The following is a 14,588-nucleotide window of genomic DNA, read 5'->3' as shown; positions in this document are numbered from 1 at the left end:
ACACTGTGTCTTGCCACTTGTAAAGGAAGCGAGTAATCATCACCCTTGCTGCTTTCATGTCTACTTGCACAATAGAAATAATTAATAGTAATAGCAATGCTTTGCCTATCTGCGGCTCCTTTCATCTGAAGACCTTAAAGTTCTTGACAAGCATTAACTAAATTAACTTCCAAATACCTGGAGAGGGAGTCAGATATAATGATCCCCACTTTGCAGATGAGCACACCTGAGGAGAAGCGAAGGCTAACTGAGTGCTTACAGTTAGTCAGCTGAAACCATGTTTCCTCCATTTGGGGAGGTTGCTCAGCACTTCTGAAGCTCAGGCTGTTTTCTCAGGTGGGTTTTGATGTCCACTTTTTACTTCCAAAACATACAGGCTGTGGACCTGTGTGATCTGCCCCAAATCCTGCAGGAGCTGGAGGAACCATTTCAGGCACCGTGATTCATGAAGTTTCCTATTTGAATTACTAACCTGGCCTAGGAAAGGAGGAAGCTCTGCTGACACCATGTTGGCATCACTGTGAGCAGGCAAAACAAGGGTGACTCTGTCTGAGTTAGTCCTGATTTCAAAAAATGTAAGTGGACTCCAGCACAGAATCACTCCAGCTCTGATCCAGGGGTGGTGCAGCCACATTTGCATCATCCTGCCTTTCACTTCATAACCCTTTTGGAGAGGGATCTGCATCCGAGTTGGCAAATTTGCTCAGTTTTGTGTGCACGATGCAGGCTTACCAGGCTGCATCCCTGCCACAGTGTTCACAAGCCCTTACTTGCAAAGAAGGATGCCAAGAGCCCTGACCCAACTCTGAGGTGTTAAGCCACAGTTATCTTGTCTCCTGCATGTGTCTGTTAAACCAAGGGTGCTCTGCAGCTCTGTGCCTCCCAGGATTGTGCCCAGCAAGAGAAAGGAGAGACTGGGCAAAAGTTGGGCAGAGGAGAGAAGAAATCCTCAGTAGGGACAATATAAGATTCAGTACTAACTCAGAATGATGGAACAAAGGCAAATGATGTTTTGGAAGACCACAGCAAGATCTTGAAGGTGATAATTTGGTTGGTGGAAGGAAGATGTTTTTTCCATAGACTGTGGAATTTCTAATTCTGTAGAAATCATTTTCCTTTTTAATACCAGACCTGAAAGGTTTCCATTCCAGGAATGGCAGTCTGACTGTAACATAGGTTTCTTCAAGTAGGAAGCAACAGAGTCACTGAAGAGTGGTAGGGCTGCTCTTTATTGCAAAGCTTCATAGACACAGATGAAAGACACTAAAATTGTTGGCAGTCATCTGCAGATCCCATAAATCACATCATTTCACTGCAGACAATCATGCAGGCTTCACAGGGTTGTGACATTTTTCCCACCTTCTTCTTTTCAGGCATAGAAACTGGACAGAAAATGTTGTCTGGACAGCAGGTAACTTCTATTAGCTCCTACACCACACATGACGCCCTCCCATTTAATCAGCAGACCCCAAGCAAAGTGTCACAAGCCTGCTGGGAATTTGCAAGTTTATAACATTATTGGGGATGGCTTGCCTGGCAGAGGTGAGTTTGCAACAGTTTGGAAGCCACTTGTGCAGATGCAATCACACCACTTCTTTCTTTTCTTCCTGCAATGCTCGATACCTTCCTTTCTGCTACCTGCTTTAAATAGTCCCAGTTAGTTTTCCAGTGCTGGGATTTCTTACCACAACTCCCCAATTCACCCATAAAGAAAATGGGGCGATGATCTCATAGAAGGAAAACAAATGGGCCACATTTCCTCTACAGTAAGTAGGTCAGTGCCACAAGACGTGATGGAAGAGGATCCCATGATGCCCACGGAGCGGCTGGAGGAGGCTGGGCAGTGGAGCTGCTCAGGGGAGAGCTGAGGTAGACTTTGGCACTGGCTCTCCTGGCTGCTAGCAGGCAGCAAATGTGGGTATGAAAGGGTTTCACCATGCAACCGGGTCACTCCCATAAGCAGTGAAAGTGAAACAAGACCCTGGTCTCCACCATCCTCATGCTCAGAGGGAAGGTGGTGGGGCAGGAGGGCTGTCGCCTTGCTTCCAGCACTGGATGGAGAGCCAGGACACCGGGCTGCCTTCCTGCACGAGCGCCTGAAAGTTACCCAGCCTTCCTCTTTCCTCATTTGTATAATAGGGTTAATAAACATGCTCTGCCCCACAGTGATGATGTAAAGTTAAGCTCTTTCATGTTTGTTAGGTACTACAATGGGCAGCACTATAGAAACCCATAAATAATGTACCTTGAAGTTCTGTCAAGGTATTAGCCTTGTTTTAACAGTGCAGATATTACATGAGTTACCACACGCACGAAGCTTCTCTTAATTAGGATCAAAACTTCCTTTTTTTAGCTTTGCTTTAATGGCTTTTGAGGCTGAACACATCTCACTTGCCCAGCCTATTTGGCAATTTATTATAATCTCTTCAAACTTGCAGCTCCTTTCAGTAAACTCTTAAATGCCTTCCTTCTCATTATTACATCTCTTTACAATCTTCAAATTTAAGTGGCTTTTTTTCCAATGTATAATTAGTTTCTCTAAAGTGTAAGTCAGCTACAGTATCACCCTGTGTTGTCCATGTGGCAGATGTAGGGTTTGGCTCAAACCCATGATGGAGAAGAAAGGATCAGCGGGCTGCTTCTGATATAACAGGAGCCCTCTTTTCCATTTCACAGCTTGGCTCAAGATTTGTCCACAACTGGTAATGTACCAAAGTAGCTGCTCTGCAAGGGGAGCATCTGCACAGAGATGTACAGAGAAAATTATTCTGCCCTAATGATGTTCAGAGAACCACTGTGGTGAATGTCCAGTGGTGATCCTGACTGAGCTGGGTGCATGGACTGAGCCCAAATGGCTGGAGGGCAACCCCAGGGCTCTGACATGGGAATCTGGAGGGCTGAGTTCAGTCTCCGTCCTGCCACAAAGACTTCTGGGCAGATGTGAGTCAGGTACACACTGGACCACCTCTAATATAGGCCACAGCTGCCCTTCTAATATCCTCACTGATTTCAGACCCTTGTTATTCTTGGAGTTTCAGAGTCTTTTTTGTCTTTCTGCCTCTAACAGTTACAGCGCTCAGACTTGGAGTACTCCTGGGAAGTGCTGTATATGCCAAGGAAGCCTTTCTTACCAAAGCCCTATCCAGGATTGCAAATAGAAGCGGTGTCTGCCTTGGAGGGCAGATGGTTTTTGAGATTTTCAACCTACCTGTGTGAACTCAAAAGATTCAAGTAGTTCACAGAATCACAGAATCATCTAGGTTGGAAAAGACTTTGAAGATCATCTAGTCCAACCATTAACCTAACACTGACTGTTCTCAACTACACCATATCCCTAAGCACTATGTCAAGCCGAAATTCAGATTAATAATTCAGATACACCTTGTGTGATTATCATTGTAACATGAGGTTAACTATAACATGAGGTTTGCCTTCTGCTCACTACTGCTGCAACTCAGAAAATGATTAGAAAGTGAAATAGAAATTGATTAGAAAGTGAAATAGAAAAGAAATAGAAATAGAAATTGTTTTTCGCAGATATACTGTGAGGCTTTTGTATTCAATACGTGTTCGTGGCTGGAGAGTGTGGGAAAACTGATGAAGCGGGAGGATGGCTTGGTCAAATGAGTGATGTGAAACTTGTGAGGGTGTAACTCAGTTCCTAGCTTTACCACAGGCTTTACCATAGTTCCCAGCTTTACCTCAGTTCCCACAGATTTACCCCAGTTCCCACAGCTTTACCCATCACTCTGGGATGGTCACTACAGGCACAGCTCCAGGTTTGGTGGCAATACCAAAGGGTAATCTTATGCTGGAAACAGACTAATTCCCCAGCCTGGATTGCACTGCAGACACAAAACCAACATAGCAGAGGGACCAGGAAGGACTGTCTACAAATGGGAACTCTACTACTATCAAGAAGCAGCAGAGGGAACAGGGTAGTCATTCTGCTTGAACATCAGCTCATCATCTGCTCAATGGCGAATGCAAGCTGGATTTCAGTAGTAGGCAGTCTGAATAAAGTGCTCATCACTGAACTCATGTTGCCTAATTTCAAGGAACTGCAGAAGATCAGCACATCCAGCATCTCTCTCCACTGACCTTATGGCCATTGCCAGGTTAATTTAGGTATTCTAGTTAATTCACTAACATTAGTTGGCACAAGTCAGGGCTTTAGTGGATTAACTTAAGCTAATGATTGCAATCATTCTTGATGTACTTACTTAAAAAGAAAGATCCATTGGTGATGTTTCAGGGCTCATTCACAAACTGGTACTCAAGGTGTTCACTCTTCAGACCTATGAACATTGCTCCTCATTACAAAACTTCGAAACCCAGCCATGCACTAATTTTAGCCTTCAGTGGGACAGAAAGTGTCAGAGTGAACCCTTTTGCTGAAAGGATTCTGAACAAAGCGACAAATTTAATCCCATTACCTCACTGCCTGAGGGGAGCTTCCCAGAAATTTTCCTGATGCAAGGGCAAAACAGCTGTTCTTTCATCTTTTTCTGAGTCATGCCCACAGCACCTCTCCGGAATGTAAATGTGCCTGGGTTTAATGATGTGACAAGGTAATTAAGTGTTAATGTGTAGATGCAAAGGGTATACAAGTTGCTAGATCTAGTAAATGCTGAAGCCAAGCTAAGGCGTTTACCAGGCTTACAACACATTGCTGATATAGGGTGCTAATGCCCACACATTATTCCTGTTACAAAAATAATTTTACAGTAATAGACAAATAAATTAACTTTGTATTTGAATTTTGAATAGATATTCTAGCAAGAAAGCAACCAGGACCCAATCCTGGGCACATAAGAAGCAATAGAAAAACTAGGACATAACACTATTATTATTTAAATTCTATAATGCAGTCAGGTGCCAGCTCAGAATTGGACACTGCCCCTTCCTATTCCCCATTAGCTCGATGCACTTGAATTGTATCAATCCACATATATATAGATTTATGTTAAACATATAATAGAATTATTTAGTTACAAAAAACCCAAACAGGCCATAGAAGAACTTTCTAGATGAAATTGGCCCTGTACGTGGTCTTTAAATATCTCTAATGCCATGCAAATGTCTGATTTAAACAATTGAACTCTATACAATCTCATTCAAAGTGCACGTTACCCTTTAAATAAACAGATTTCCTATTCAAATACAAACCCCTTACTACTTTATGACAATGAATATTTGCATAACAGGCACCCAGTTCTGTAAACTCAGGTGCTTGTGTGACAAGAGATGAAGTCTGTAGCTTGCCTGGGCTCAGGACAGCTACTCTGGGCAATGGAAGTACTCACTGCAGGAGGCTGCATGGTCCCAGGCCATATGCAAATATCACAGTGGAGTCCTGTTAACCTCCAAGTGTTACCTTGGCCTTTTCACAGCTTCATAGCCCACCAACTGTCCCATCAGTCCCACCACAGTTGCATGTTTGATAGCTGTGCCACCAGCTGTCAAAGCCTCTGCCTGTCCTGCAGTAATTGTCTTTTCTTTTGCTTTCTAATTATGCCTTTTAGAGTCACAGTACTATTAGTTGGCATCATTTGAGTAACCAAGTGATACAACAAAGTATTGGAAAAGGGAGATGATTTCTAAGTACTGGTATTTTGGAAGAGAGGATGTAGATTAACATGAGAGGCCAAGAGGTTGGGCAGTGTGTGGTTTGCAGCAGAATAATGAAGAGATGAGCAAGGTCTTCAAAGTTATCAGGAAATCTGTGGGTGCCACTTCTGAGGATCAGGGTCTCTGTACAACATCTGTATTGCCCTATCACTTCTCCTTCTCATTGTTCATCAGTTAACCAGCCTGAGATAATGAACATCAGCATGTATCAGAGAAAAGCTTACAGCTGAGGGACTCTGGCTTGTACAGCTATGTTATGCTGACCATTTACAACTGTCTGACTGGATCTTTACCCACGTATACTGGGCTTCAGTCCTTGTAGCTAAATAGATGCAAAGCGTAGCCTAAAGAAACTGAAGGCTTCTTTAGTAAGATACTCTGTGTGTCTGTGTGTCTTGTCTCTTAATTTAGATGAGACCTGCCACAGTCTGGGGGGCTGGAGGCTGGGCTGCTGTGAACCTCATCTGCTTTTGGAGTTATTCGCTGTATGACTTCAGAGACACCTGCACACCAGTGACGGAGAGAGGCGTTTGGCACAGCTGACAGTATGTGTAGCTGTTGCTGTCGCATGCCAGAGGGTGAACCACATGGGACTGCCGCATAAAACCACATTCACATCACTGAGCTAGATCTTGACTGATGACGTGAAACCTGTGGCTACCAAAATCGTTTGTGAAGCCTCTTGTGCCCCTAGTCATGAGTAATCATTAGCTTCAATGGGAAGAAGTCAGATGGTTCTGGAGCTGAAAGGGGAGTTTCACAGCTGTTAAAACTCTCAGTGAGTCTCAAGAGTAATGCTGTATTCCAGAACTGCAAATTTTTATATCTTTAGTTGGTTAAAAATTAGTAAGACAGCAGTATGATTTTGCAAAGTGTCTTGCCACCTAGGTGATTTTCTTGGGGATGTTTCCTAAGTGGTTTAGAATATCATATTGTGTCATACTTGTATAGGTTTACACTTGGCTTTACCAAGATGGCAGTAGAGACGTCCTCTTAGAGGAAGTTAAGCTATAAAGGGAGGGACTGATTTTCTAGAGAGCTACGTGGGCACGTTAATTACCAAGGTTAATAAAAGGGTGATCTCTGTGTGTCTCAATTCTTAGGTATCCAAATGGAAAGACTTTACAAGGGCTCTAATTTCCAGAAATGTTTGTAAAAAGGGCCTTATTTTGGGCACTCTAAAACTGAATATATTCAGATCACTTGTAATATTAATAAATGTATCAGAAAATCCTAGAAATTAGAGAGTTACTGGCAAATTCTTTGTCTGTCACTGATAATGCTGGATTACAACCTAGTATCATGTCACTGAAAAAACCCAATGAAGGCAGGAAGATGACAGCTCCCAAAATCACAGACATGATAAAATGAAAAATAATTTTTAAAAAAGGGTTTTGACAGGAATGGCAAAAACACTAAAAAAAACCCCTGCCCCAATATGCCATACCACCTAGTCTGGAAAAAGGAGGACAAAAAAACGTTCAGAGTTCCAAAAACCACCAATTTGGTCTAGCCTGGACAGGTAAGTGAGCAACTTATGCATTCACTGACGGATTGGCAAAGGTCCTGCCATGACAGCAACCTCCTCCCTAGCCCTGCTCTGCATAGCTGGGCTCTCTACCTATCCCAGTCCTAACCTGCTGAAAAGGAGGAGCTTTGCTCTGTCCACTCCTTATTTATAACTTGTCAAGGGCTGGGAGGGAGGGGTGAGCTCTTTGTGGTGCATCCTGCTGTTGCCTGCCCGCTGCCAGCCTTGCAGTCACAACTACAAATGCCTCCCGTGCAGTGTGGTGGCTGCCTTTGTGCTCTTGGGTTCTTCTGGCTGTTTGCAGTGGTGGAAACAAAGACCAGAACCTATTATCTTGGGATTGTGGAAGAGAACTGGGACTATGCACCGTCTGGGAAAAATCTGATCACAGGAGAAAACCTCTTAGAGGACAAGTAAGTTACTGGGCACTCTGATAAATTGGAGATGTATTGACAGTTCCAAAGAAAATTGACTAAGGGGGCTAATGTTGCTGTAGATGTCTTAAGATGGCCTTTTTCTTGTTTTTCTTCCAATGATGTTGTCATAAGCAGGATTTTAGCTTCAAGGCAAGAGTAGACTTTGGTTGACTTCTCTTCTGTCATGGTTGATTAAGCAAGGAGGTAGATAGTGTGTATTTGAAGGTGACATTAAGGAACAGATATTTGTCAAAAAAGTAGTGGGTAGTAGTGGTAGTGGGCTCAAAATCCCCTGTGTGTGTTTCATGGAGATGCAGGTATTTCTGAGACTTGTTGTCCAAAGGCAAATTGCAACTTGCCACAGTCAAGCACAGCTCTTTGGAATAAGACATAAAAGTCTGTTTAACTGGCAAAATATTGTAAGTTTTCTCCCTCTGAGAGATAAAAGTTGGGGGGCTTAGTATGACATTGTAAAATTAAGATGTGTATAGTACCTACGAATGAGATGATACAAGTAGATGGTCCGTATATCCCTGCAATGTATTCAGCTGTGGAGACCTCCATTTAGGAAATCCATTTAGATAAGTGCTTAACTATACAACAGTGGCTGGTCACACTGAATTCCCAGTGATCACCTGTGCTGAAACTGGAGTCCATAGGTAAACACTGTGATGGATTGTGCCTTGACCAGTGGAAAAGTGACATCTGTTCTCATGCCTGCAGTGCTGGGGTTGGCCGCGTGTCTCTCCCACACCAGGAGAGTTGGCCTGGACATTGGATGGGGATGGCACAGATCCTTGGTGCCTCTCTATAGTGTGGTCTTCAAACATGTATGGGAATATTTTTAAGATTTAATTAATATCTTTGACACCCTAGAGATAGTTTGGGTGTCCTTACTCTCAGTCTAGGCTTGGGGTTGGGGTGGGAGCTCTGAGCAAGTGAGGAAGTCCTGATGTACGGAGGCATACTAGGAGCTGGATGTTATGTCCTGAGAGTTAGAAATGGAAACGTCCTTTCTGACTTTTCAGGAAATCCCAAGCAATGCTGGACTTTTCTCTAGTGGCCAGTAATTTCAGAATCACTCTCAGTTGGATTTCATAGAGGAAATTATTTTTCCACAAGCAGGAGGCAAGAAAGAATTTTATTTTTCAACACAAATTTATGCTTATGCTCTTAACAACTAGAGGTCCCAGATAGCATCCAAGTCAATGGGTGTTACCTTTTTAGGTAGAATTCAGGGTTTGTTCCCAACCCATGAAAACAAGCTTTGCTGGAAAGGTTATTCTTCAGTTGTGTTAAATACTTGAATTTCTCACTTCCCTACTTCCTTTAGCGGAGGATAACTTTCTCCACTTCCTGACCTGGAGGACTTCTCACTAAAAATAGTTCAGCTTTAAGTGAAGGACAGCTACTTGTAAATCCACCCCAATACCAAAGAGAGACTGGAATCTGTTCTGTAAATTGTACTTTTAACGCTGTCTGCACTTTGTGCTCCCTGAAAATCAAGTGGCACGTTTATTTTAAAGTCTGTGACATAAATGCGATGCCTTTACATGTCACGACAGGGAGGGAAGATAGCTTATGTCTTCAGTCATCGCTGTAATGTAATAATTACAGATTGTTAATTCCAAAGGGTTTACCCACAGAGGATTTTAATGGAGACTATACATTCAAAGCTGGGGAGCTGTTTGCAATGAACTCCCTGTGTGCAGAATAATAAAGTGATTCTTGTAACTAATTTACTCCATTTCCAAACTGTATTGAGTTGACCCAGAATAAAGTGCTGTATTCTGGAATGATAGTGTGTCCGCATAAGCATGTGGACTAAATAGTGAACCAGCAATAGCTATTTTGACTATTTAGCTCTTTAGGACAATCTCTAACGCAAATTTAAAGCAGTATTCTAATGGGTTACCTTTCAGCTAATTAATTGGTTCCTGTGGATATATCCATTCCTGTCAAAAATATAGTTCCATAAACAAAGTTTAAAGATCAGCTCCTAGGTAGGGACAGGAATGCATTTTGAACCAGCTGTGTTCAGAAGCAGCGATGCTCAGGCTCGCTGAGCCTAGCACTTCTCACCTTGTGATGCATCCTCACAGCACTCATTTGATGGGGCATTATCCCAGCTTTATTGATAGGGAAGTGAAGATAAAGAGGTTGCAGACAAACTGATTATCTTTAAAAGAGTTCGTGCACACACATAAAGGAATGCTCCCTTTGATTCCAGCTAGCCCACAGAGATATAATCAAAACCACTTATTCTTCACTACTTAATAAAAATGCTGAATCGGCAAGTGTCTAATGGAAATTGTTGCGTTACCTGGATCAGATAGTGAGATTTAAGAGATGATTTTCAGTGTTGCTGTGCCAAATAATACCTTCCTCGGCCTTTAGTTTTTAGCAGAAAAGAGGAGAAAGCAGACTTCAGTAGCTGAGACACGGGGTTGGAAATCAGGTGAGCTGGTTCTGGCACCAGGCATGGCTACACTGCTCAGTTCCCGCTGTGCTGGTGCTGAGTGAGCTGCCTCCCGAGCCAGGAGCCACAGACCTGCATCAGCAGCTCCCTGGGTGTGAGCTGAAAAGGCTGCCTCTCGTCAGAGCTGATTAACCCAAAAGCAGGCCTGTGTTACCATAACTATTCTGCTTGGATGTTAATTTTTATTATGCCTTACATTGCTGCAGTGCTCAAGGGCCAGCCTGCTGCTTGCACAGTGCAAGTATCTTGCTGTGCATCAGTGCTTCTTATGTAAAGAGAGTAATGAGGCTGTTTGCTTCTGCCATTTATCTTGTCTACTTGAAGCCTCGAGCTGTTCCACTAATTCTTGTAATTTGGAGTCTTATGAATGAAACCAAGATATTTCACTCCCGGTTCTTCCTTCAAAAATTAAGCTGACATTTTCTGAAGCACACAGGACTTTGGACAGATCCAAATTATGGCCACTGAGTACAGGAAATCTGGGAAGGTGTTCAGTATCCCCTTCCACCTAATATAACTGGTGAAAGAGTTGACATTAAACCATGGTGGTCTTGACATAGAGAGTGCAAGGTGCTGTCAGTGCTGCTGGAATTGCTGCAGATCCCAGTGAGATTTTGTGGGTTAGGGCATGAATATTGCTGCAGTAGGAGCGTGAGCTCAGACATTGCCTGTTCCCTTTAATGGTCACATAGGCAATGGCCCTTCAAGAGAAAAATACACCTAGGTCTTGTGGCTTGACATACATCAGTCTTTCCCTCCCTATTGCGGCTCAGCCCTCAGGATCAGAGTTTGTTTGATAATCCCTGTAAATTAATTTGGGGCTAGTTTATGTGATGGACACTTAAATCTTGCTCCGCTGGTGGTAGATGTTATTAAGTCTTGCCTGATGTAGTAGCTCATCCCTTCTCTTTAGGCCACCAATCCTACTTTTATCTGGGCCAAGTCTTGCACCCACCAACACTAACGGGTGTTTTTTGATACCACAGCATCAAACACAGTTTGTGCAATTTGTCTATGAGGAGATCCCACCCAGATAAATGACAGTGAAACTGTCGTCAGAGATGCTAAACTAATGGCTGAGTCATCATGCGGCCAAATGACCCAATTGCATCAGCAGAGATGATCACTGTGGGAAGGGTCAACATCAAAAACACATTCGAGGTGAAAACCTAGCTTGAATGAAGCCTGAGAGGAGTTTTGTTATTTACTTCAGGTGAAGCAGAAGTTTATTCTAGGAGAGAAACCATTATAGCCACACTTAACCAGTGACACCTCAGAACTTCGTTTAAGATTTTATGGGTTTGATTGACCTCTTCTGTGGCTCATGTGGGTCAGAAAAGGCCTAAAACATCCTTTGAGGACACTGTGTGTCTCTCTTTTGAAGACACACAACTTACTTTGTTGTTTAATGCTTTGTGGTCGGGGCACCATCTACAAATGTGAGCTGGCACCACTGGTCCCCCTCCACTGGCCATCCCTCTAGAACATTGCATTGGCCTTGGCATGTGAGTCATGGTTTGGCAGAGGGTTATCCTGAACAGGTTACGTGACCCAGGGGTTAAAATGACTGAGGCAGCCTGGAGCCATGGGCACTGTCCTGACTTACTCCAGCCACAGGAAGAATAGAGAACTCTGGGGAAACAAACCTATTATAAACCCAGCCATGGAGTATCTAGAGAGGGTAGAGAGTAAGGAAGGTTTCACCACCAACAGATTTTAGGGAACAAACCCATAAAGACAGTTGCTTAAATGGTTATCAGTGTAAAATCTATAGTACTTTAGTTGAACAATGGTAATAAAAGAAAGTTAACATTTGCTGACAGTTGCATCCAGAAGCGTACAGTGGCTATTGGGCATGTTAACTGCAGGAGAATATTTGGGACTCCACATCTGTTAGTTATTCGAAGTGCTGAGTTTTCAGTGGTGATTACAGTGACAAACTCAGTAGGCTTTGAAATTGTATCAGCGAGGGATCTAGCTCCAGTCTACTGAGGAGCTGTTTGTTTGACCATGCACAACATATAGCTCTTTCCATTTCTTACTTCACACTGTAACATAGTACTCCTGTAAGCACTTCTTGAAAAAAATAACCTCTGTTAGGTTGTAGCTCTGTTTCTTAAGATCAAAGGTTACATAAAGACAGTAAAAATGTTGGCAAAATACTTTTTCTATGTGATAAAAGAAATAGGTGTAGAAATTACACTTAACTCATGGTCCTACCCTAACTTGTGGTCCTACCCTGAGATGGCAGATTAACTGCATGTCTAGTCTTGATTTGAAGTAGAACCTACGTGACACTCTTGTTTTACTCTTTCACTTGGAAGAGTTGGAGTGCTCATCACTGCAGGGAGATGGATGTCTGTAATTATGTTAATACTTACTTTAAGGAATTAGAGTTAATTCCCTATTAATAACTCCTTGTCCCACTCATGTGCACTGCCAACTTTTCTTGGAGTTTAAGAACTGCTGAGACTGGTCAACTGGCAAAATGAAATCAGACACAGAAATAAAGGCAGGATTTGCATGGTTTTCTTAGTCTGAACAAGATGTTTTACGCCCTGATCCACAAGCCTGCTTACCTCTATATGTAACCTCAAGACTGGCCTGACTGGAGGAGATGAAGGAGGGAATTTAGGAAGCTTGCATGGGTACAGCTCCAGAGGATGGAGTATTACCCTTTCCTATAAGAAGTGGGACTGGATGATCATCGTGACTTCCTGTACATGAAGTGCAGACTGACAACTGAGTTGGAGGGAGATAGATAGGCAAGATTTAGAAGAACAGCTCTTACATCTGCACAAGACCAGAAAGATGGAAGAGGTTCAGGCAGCCATATCACAAAGCCACCAGGAGAATGAAACAGTTTGAAGTGAGCAAGGGAACATGAAAAAGTAGGGAGAAGATTTATCTTCTTGTGACAAGAGAGGAATGACAGATAGGAGACATTCTGACAGGGGATGCCTAGTAAAATAGGCACATTGTGACCACTGGAAGAAAGAGACAAAGGCAGATTCAAAGAATTGCATGTGTTTAACCATTACAGCATTTGGAGAAGCCACTACTGCAATAACATATTGGAAAGTCAGTGGGTGGAAAAGAATGAAACAGGAGATGTAGTTGAAGGAGATGTTTAACTCAGTGACTGAAAATGTGAAGTGTTTCCCAAGGAAGCAGATGCTATCACAAGAAGATGGGGAACGGTGTTTGAGAACTGTTGTCAAAGACAGGAAATGAGAGGTCAGCAGGACACTATCCTGAAGCCAAGAAAATCTCCAAGGAACTCTGGAGATGGGTGGTAAGGAACTGCAGGGTGGGAGATGCACTACTATAAATGGCACTGGCAGCAGAGACTTCATGGTGCACTGAGAAGAAGCTCTCATTGAAAAAAAGAAAAGGTACAGGGGGAAACCTCTGTGTCCCACTGACGGAGCAGCACGTGCCGTGGCACTGAGACTGTGCCAGCTCCCTCTGACACATCTGGTGGCTGCACTGTGGCACTGGGTAGAGGTACCAGCCCCACGGTATGGCCACATGCCCATTATCCAGACATCTGGGAGTAGAGAGGAGCAGTCATTCAAGTCATTCACACCCATGCATCCTTTCTGTGAGCTTCCTGTGGCTGATAACATTAGCTCCAGTGTGGGTAGTCTTTCTGCAAAAGACTTTAAGCGCTGTAACATGCAGCACAGCAACACTTGTAAAGAGGCGCAGAGCTACCAACTACTTGCAAGGCTGAAGTGGGCACCCAAAAGTCCTCCTGGATGAAATGGGGCAGTCTGGACACTTAGAGTGGGACTCGCAACCAGTGTGCTTGGTTTTTGGGTACTGAGGGCAACCAAAAGGACATGCTGAAAATACACATTTCTGTGTAGGTAGAAGAACTGAGCTCTACCCCTTCCAGGCAGAAGGAGGAGTGAGGCTGAACTGTCTGCCCTCCAAAAAACTCCCAAGCATGAGGGCATTTAGGGTAGAAAACTATTCTGCCCTTTGGAGAGTGTGGATCTAGAAGGAAAGGAAGCTGTGAAAGAGCCTGAGTCTGTAACGCAACCGCAAGGGCATCAGTGGCATGTAGGACTTTTTTCCCAGAGCTGATCGGTCATTTTCTTTTGGACAATGATTAAGCACTCTCATAATTAAACAGGGCCAAGAGGCCAGGTTGCTCCTTTCGTGCTGTGATGCCTTTCTGGCTCCATGACTCCTGCATTGCCTGATGCCCTGCACAGAAGGGTATCACCTACATTGTGACTGGCTGCAGCCAATACCCATTGCACTGACAGTGGGCTCTGCAGCTCTGAACGGGTGGAGGATTTGAATGGGCCTCCTTTCAGAAAGCTGGCACTAAAAAGATTTCTTTTTCTGACTCCTAGATGGCTTTAAGTAGGAGACAGGCACAAATGTAGCCAACAGAGATGCTACAGCATGGCTTTAGGCACTGAGAAAGGTGCCTAAACCTACAGGGTTTTCTCAGTGTGATTTCTTGAACTTCAACAACTAACTGGATTTTGGGATCCCTGATCTATACATTTAAAGGAGT

General features: G+C 43.5%; 1 protein-coding gene across 1 annotated transcript in view; it reads left to right on the top strand.

Moving 5' to 3' along the window:
- The first annotated feature begins 7,402 nt into the window (after positions 1-7,402).
- HEPHL1 (hephaestin like 1) overlaps positions 7,403-14,588 on the top strand; it is a 37,776-nt gene continuing 30,590 nt past the window's right edge. Inside the window, exon 1 of the mRNA XM_074861049.1 lies at positions 7,403-7,572. Within this exon, the coding sequence (XP_074717150.1) occupies positions 7,403-7,572 (170 nt within the window). The remainder of the gene's footprint in view (positions 7,573-14,588) is intronic.

This window comes from Strix uralensis, chromosome 2 (assembly GCF_047716275.1).
Source record: "Strix uralensis isolate ZFMK-TIS-50842 chromosome 2, bStrUra1, whole genome shotgun sequence".
Taxonomy (NCBI): Eukaryota; Metazoa; Chordata; class Aves; order Strigiformes; family Strigidae; genus Strix; species Strix uralensis.
Note: the sequence above shows the minus strand (reverse complement) of the source record. Positions and strands in the feature narration are given on the sequence as shown.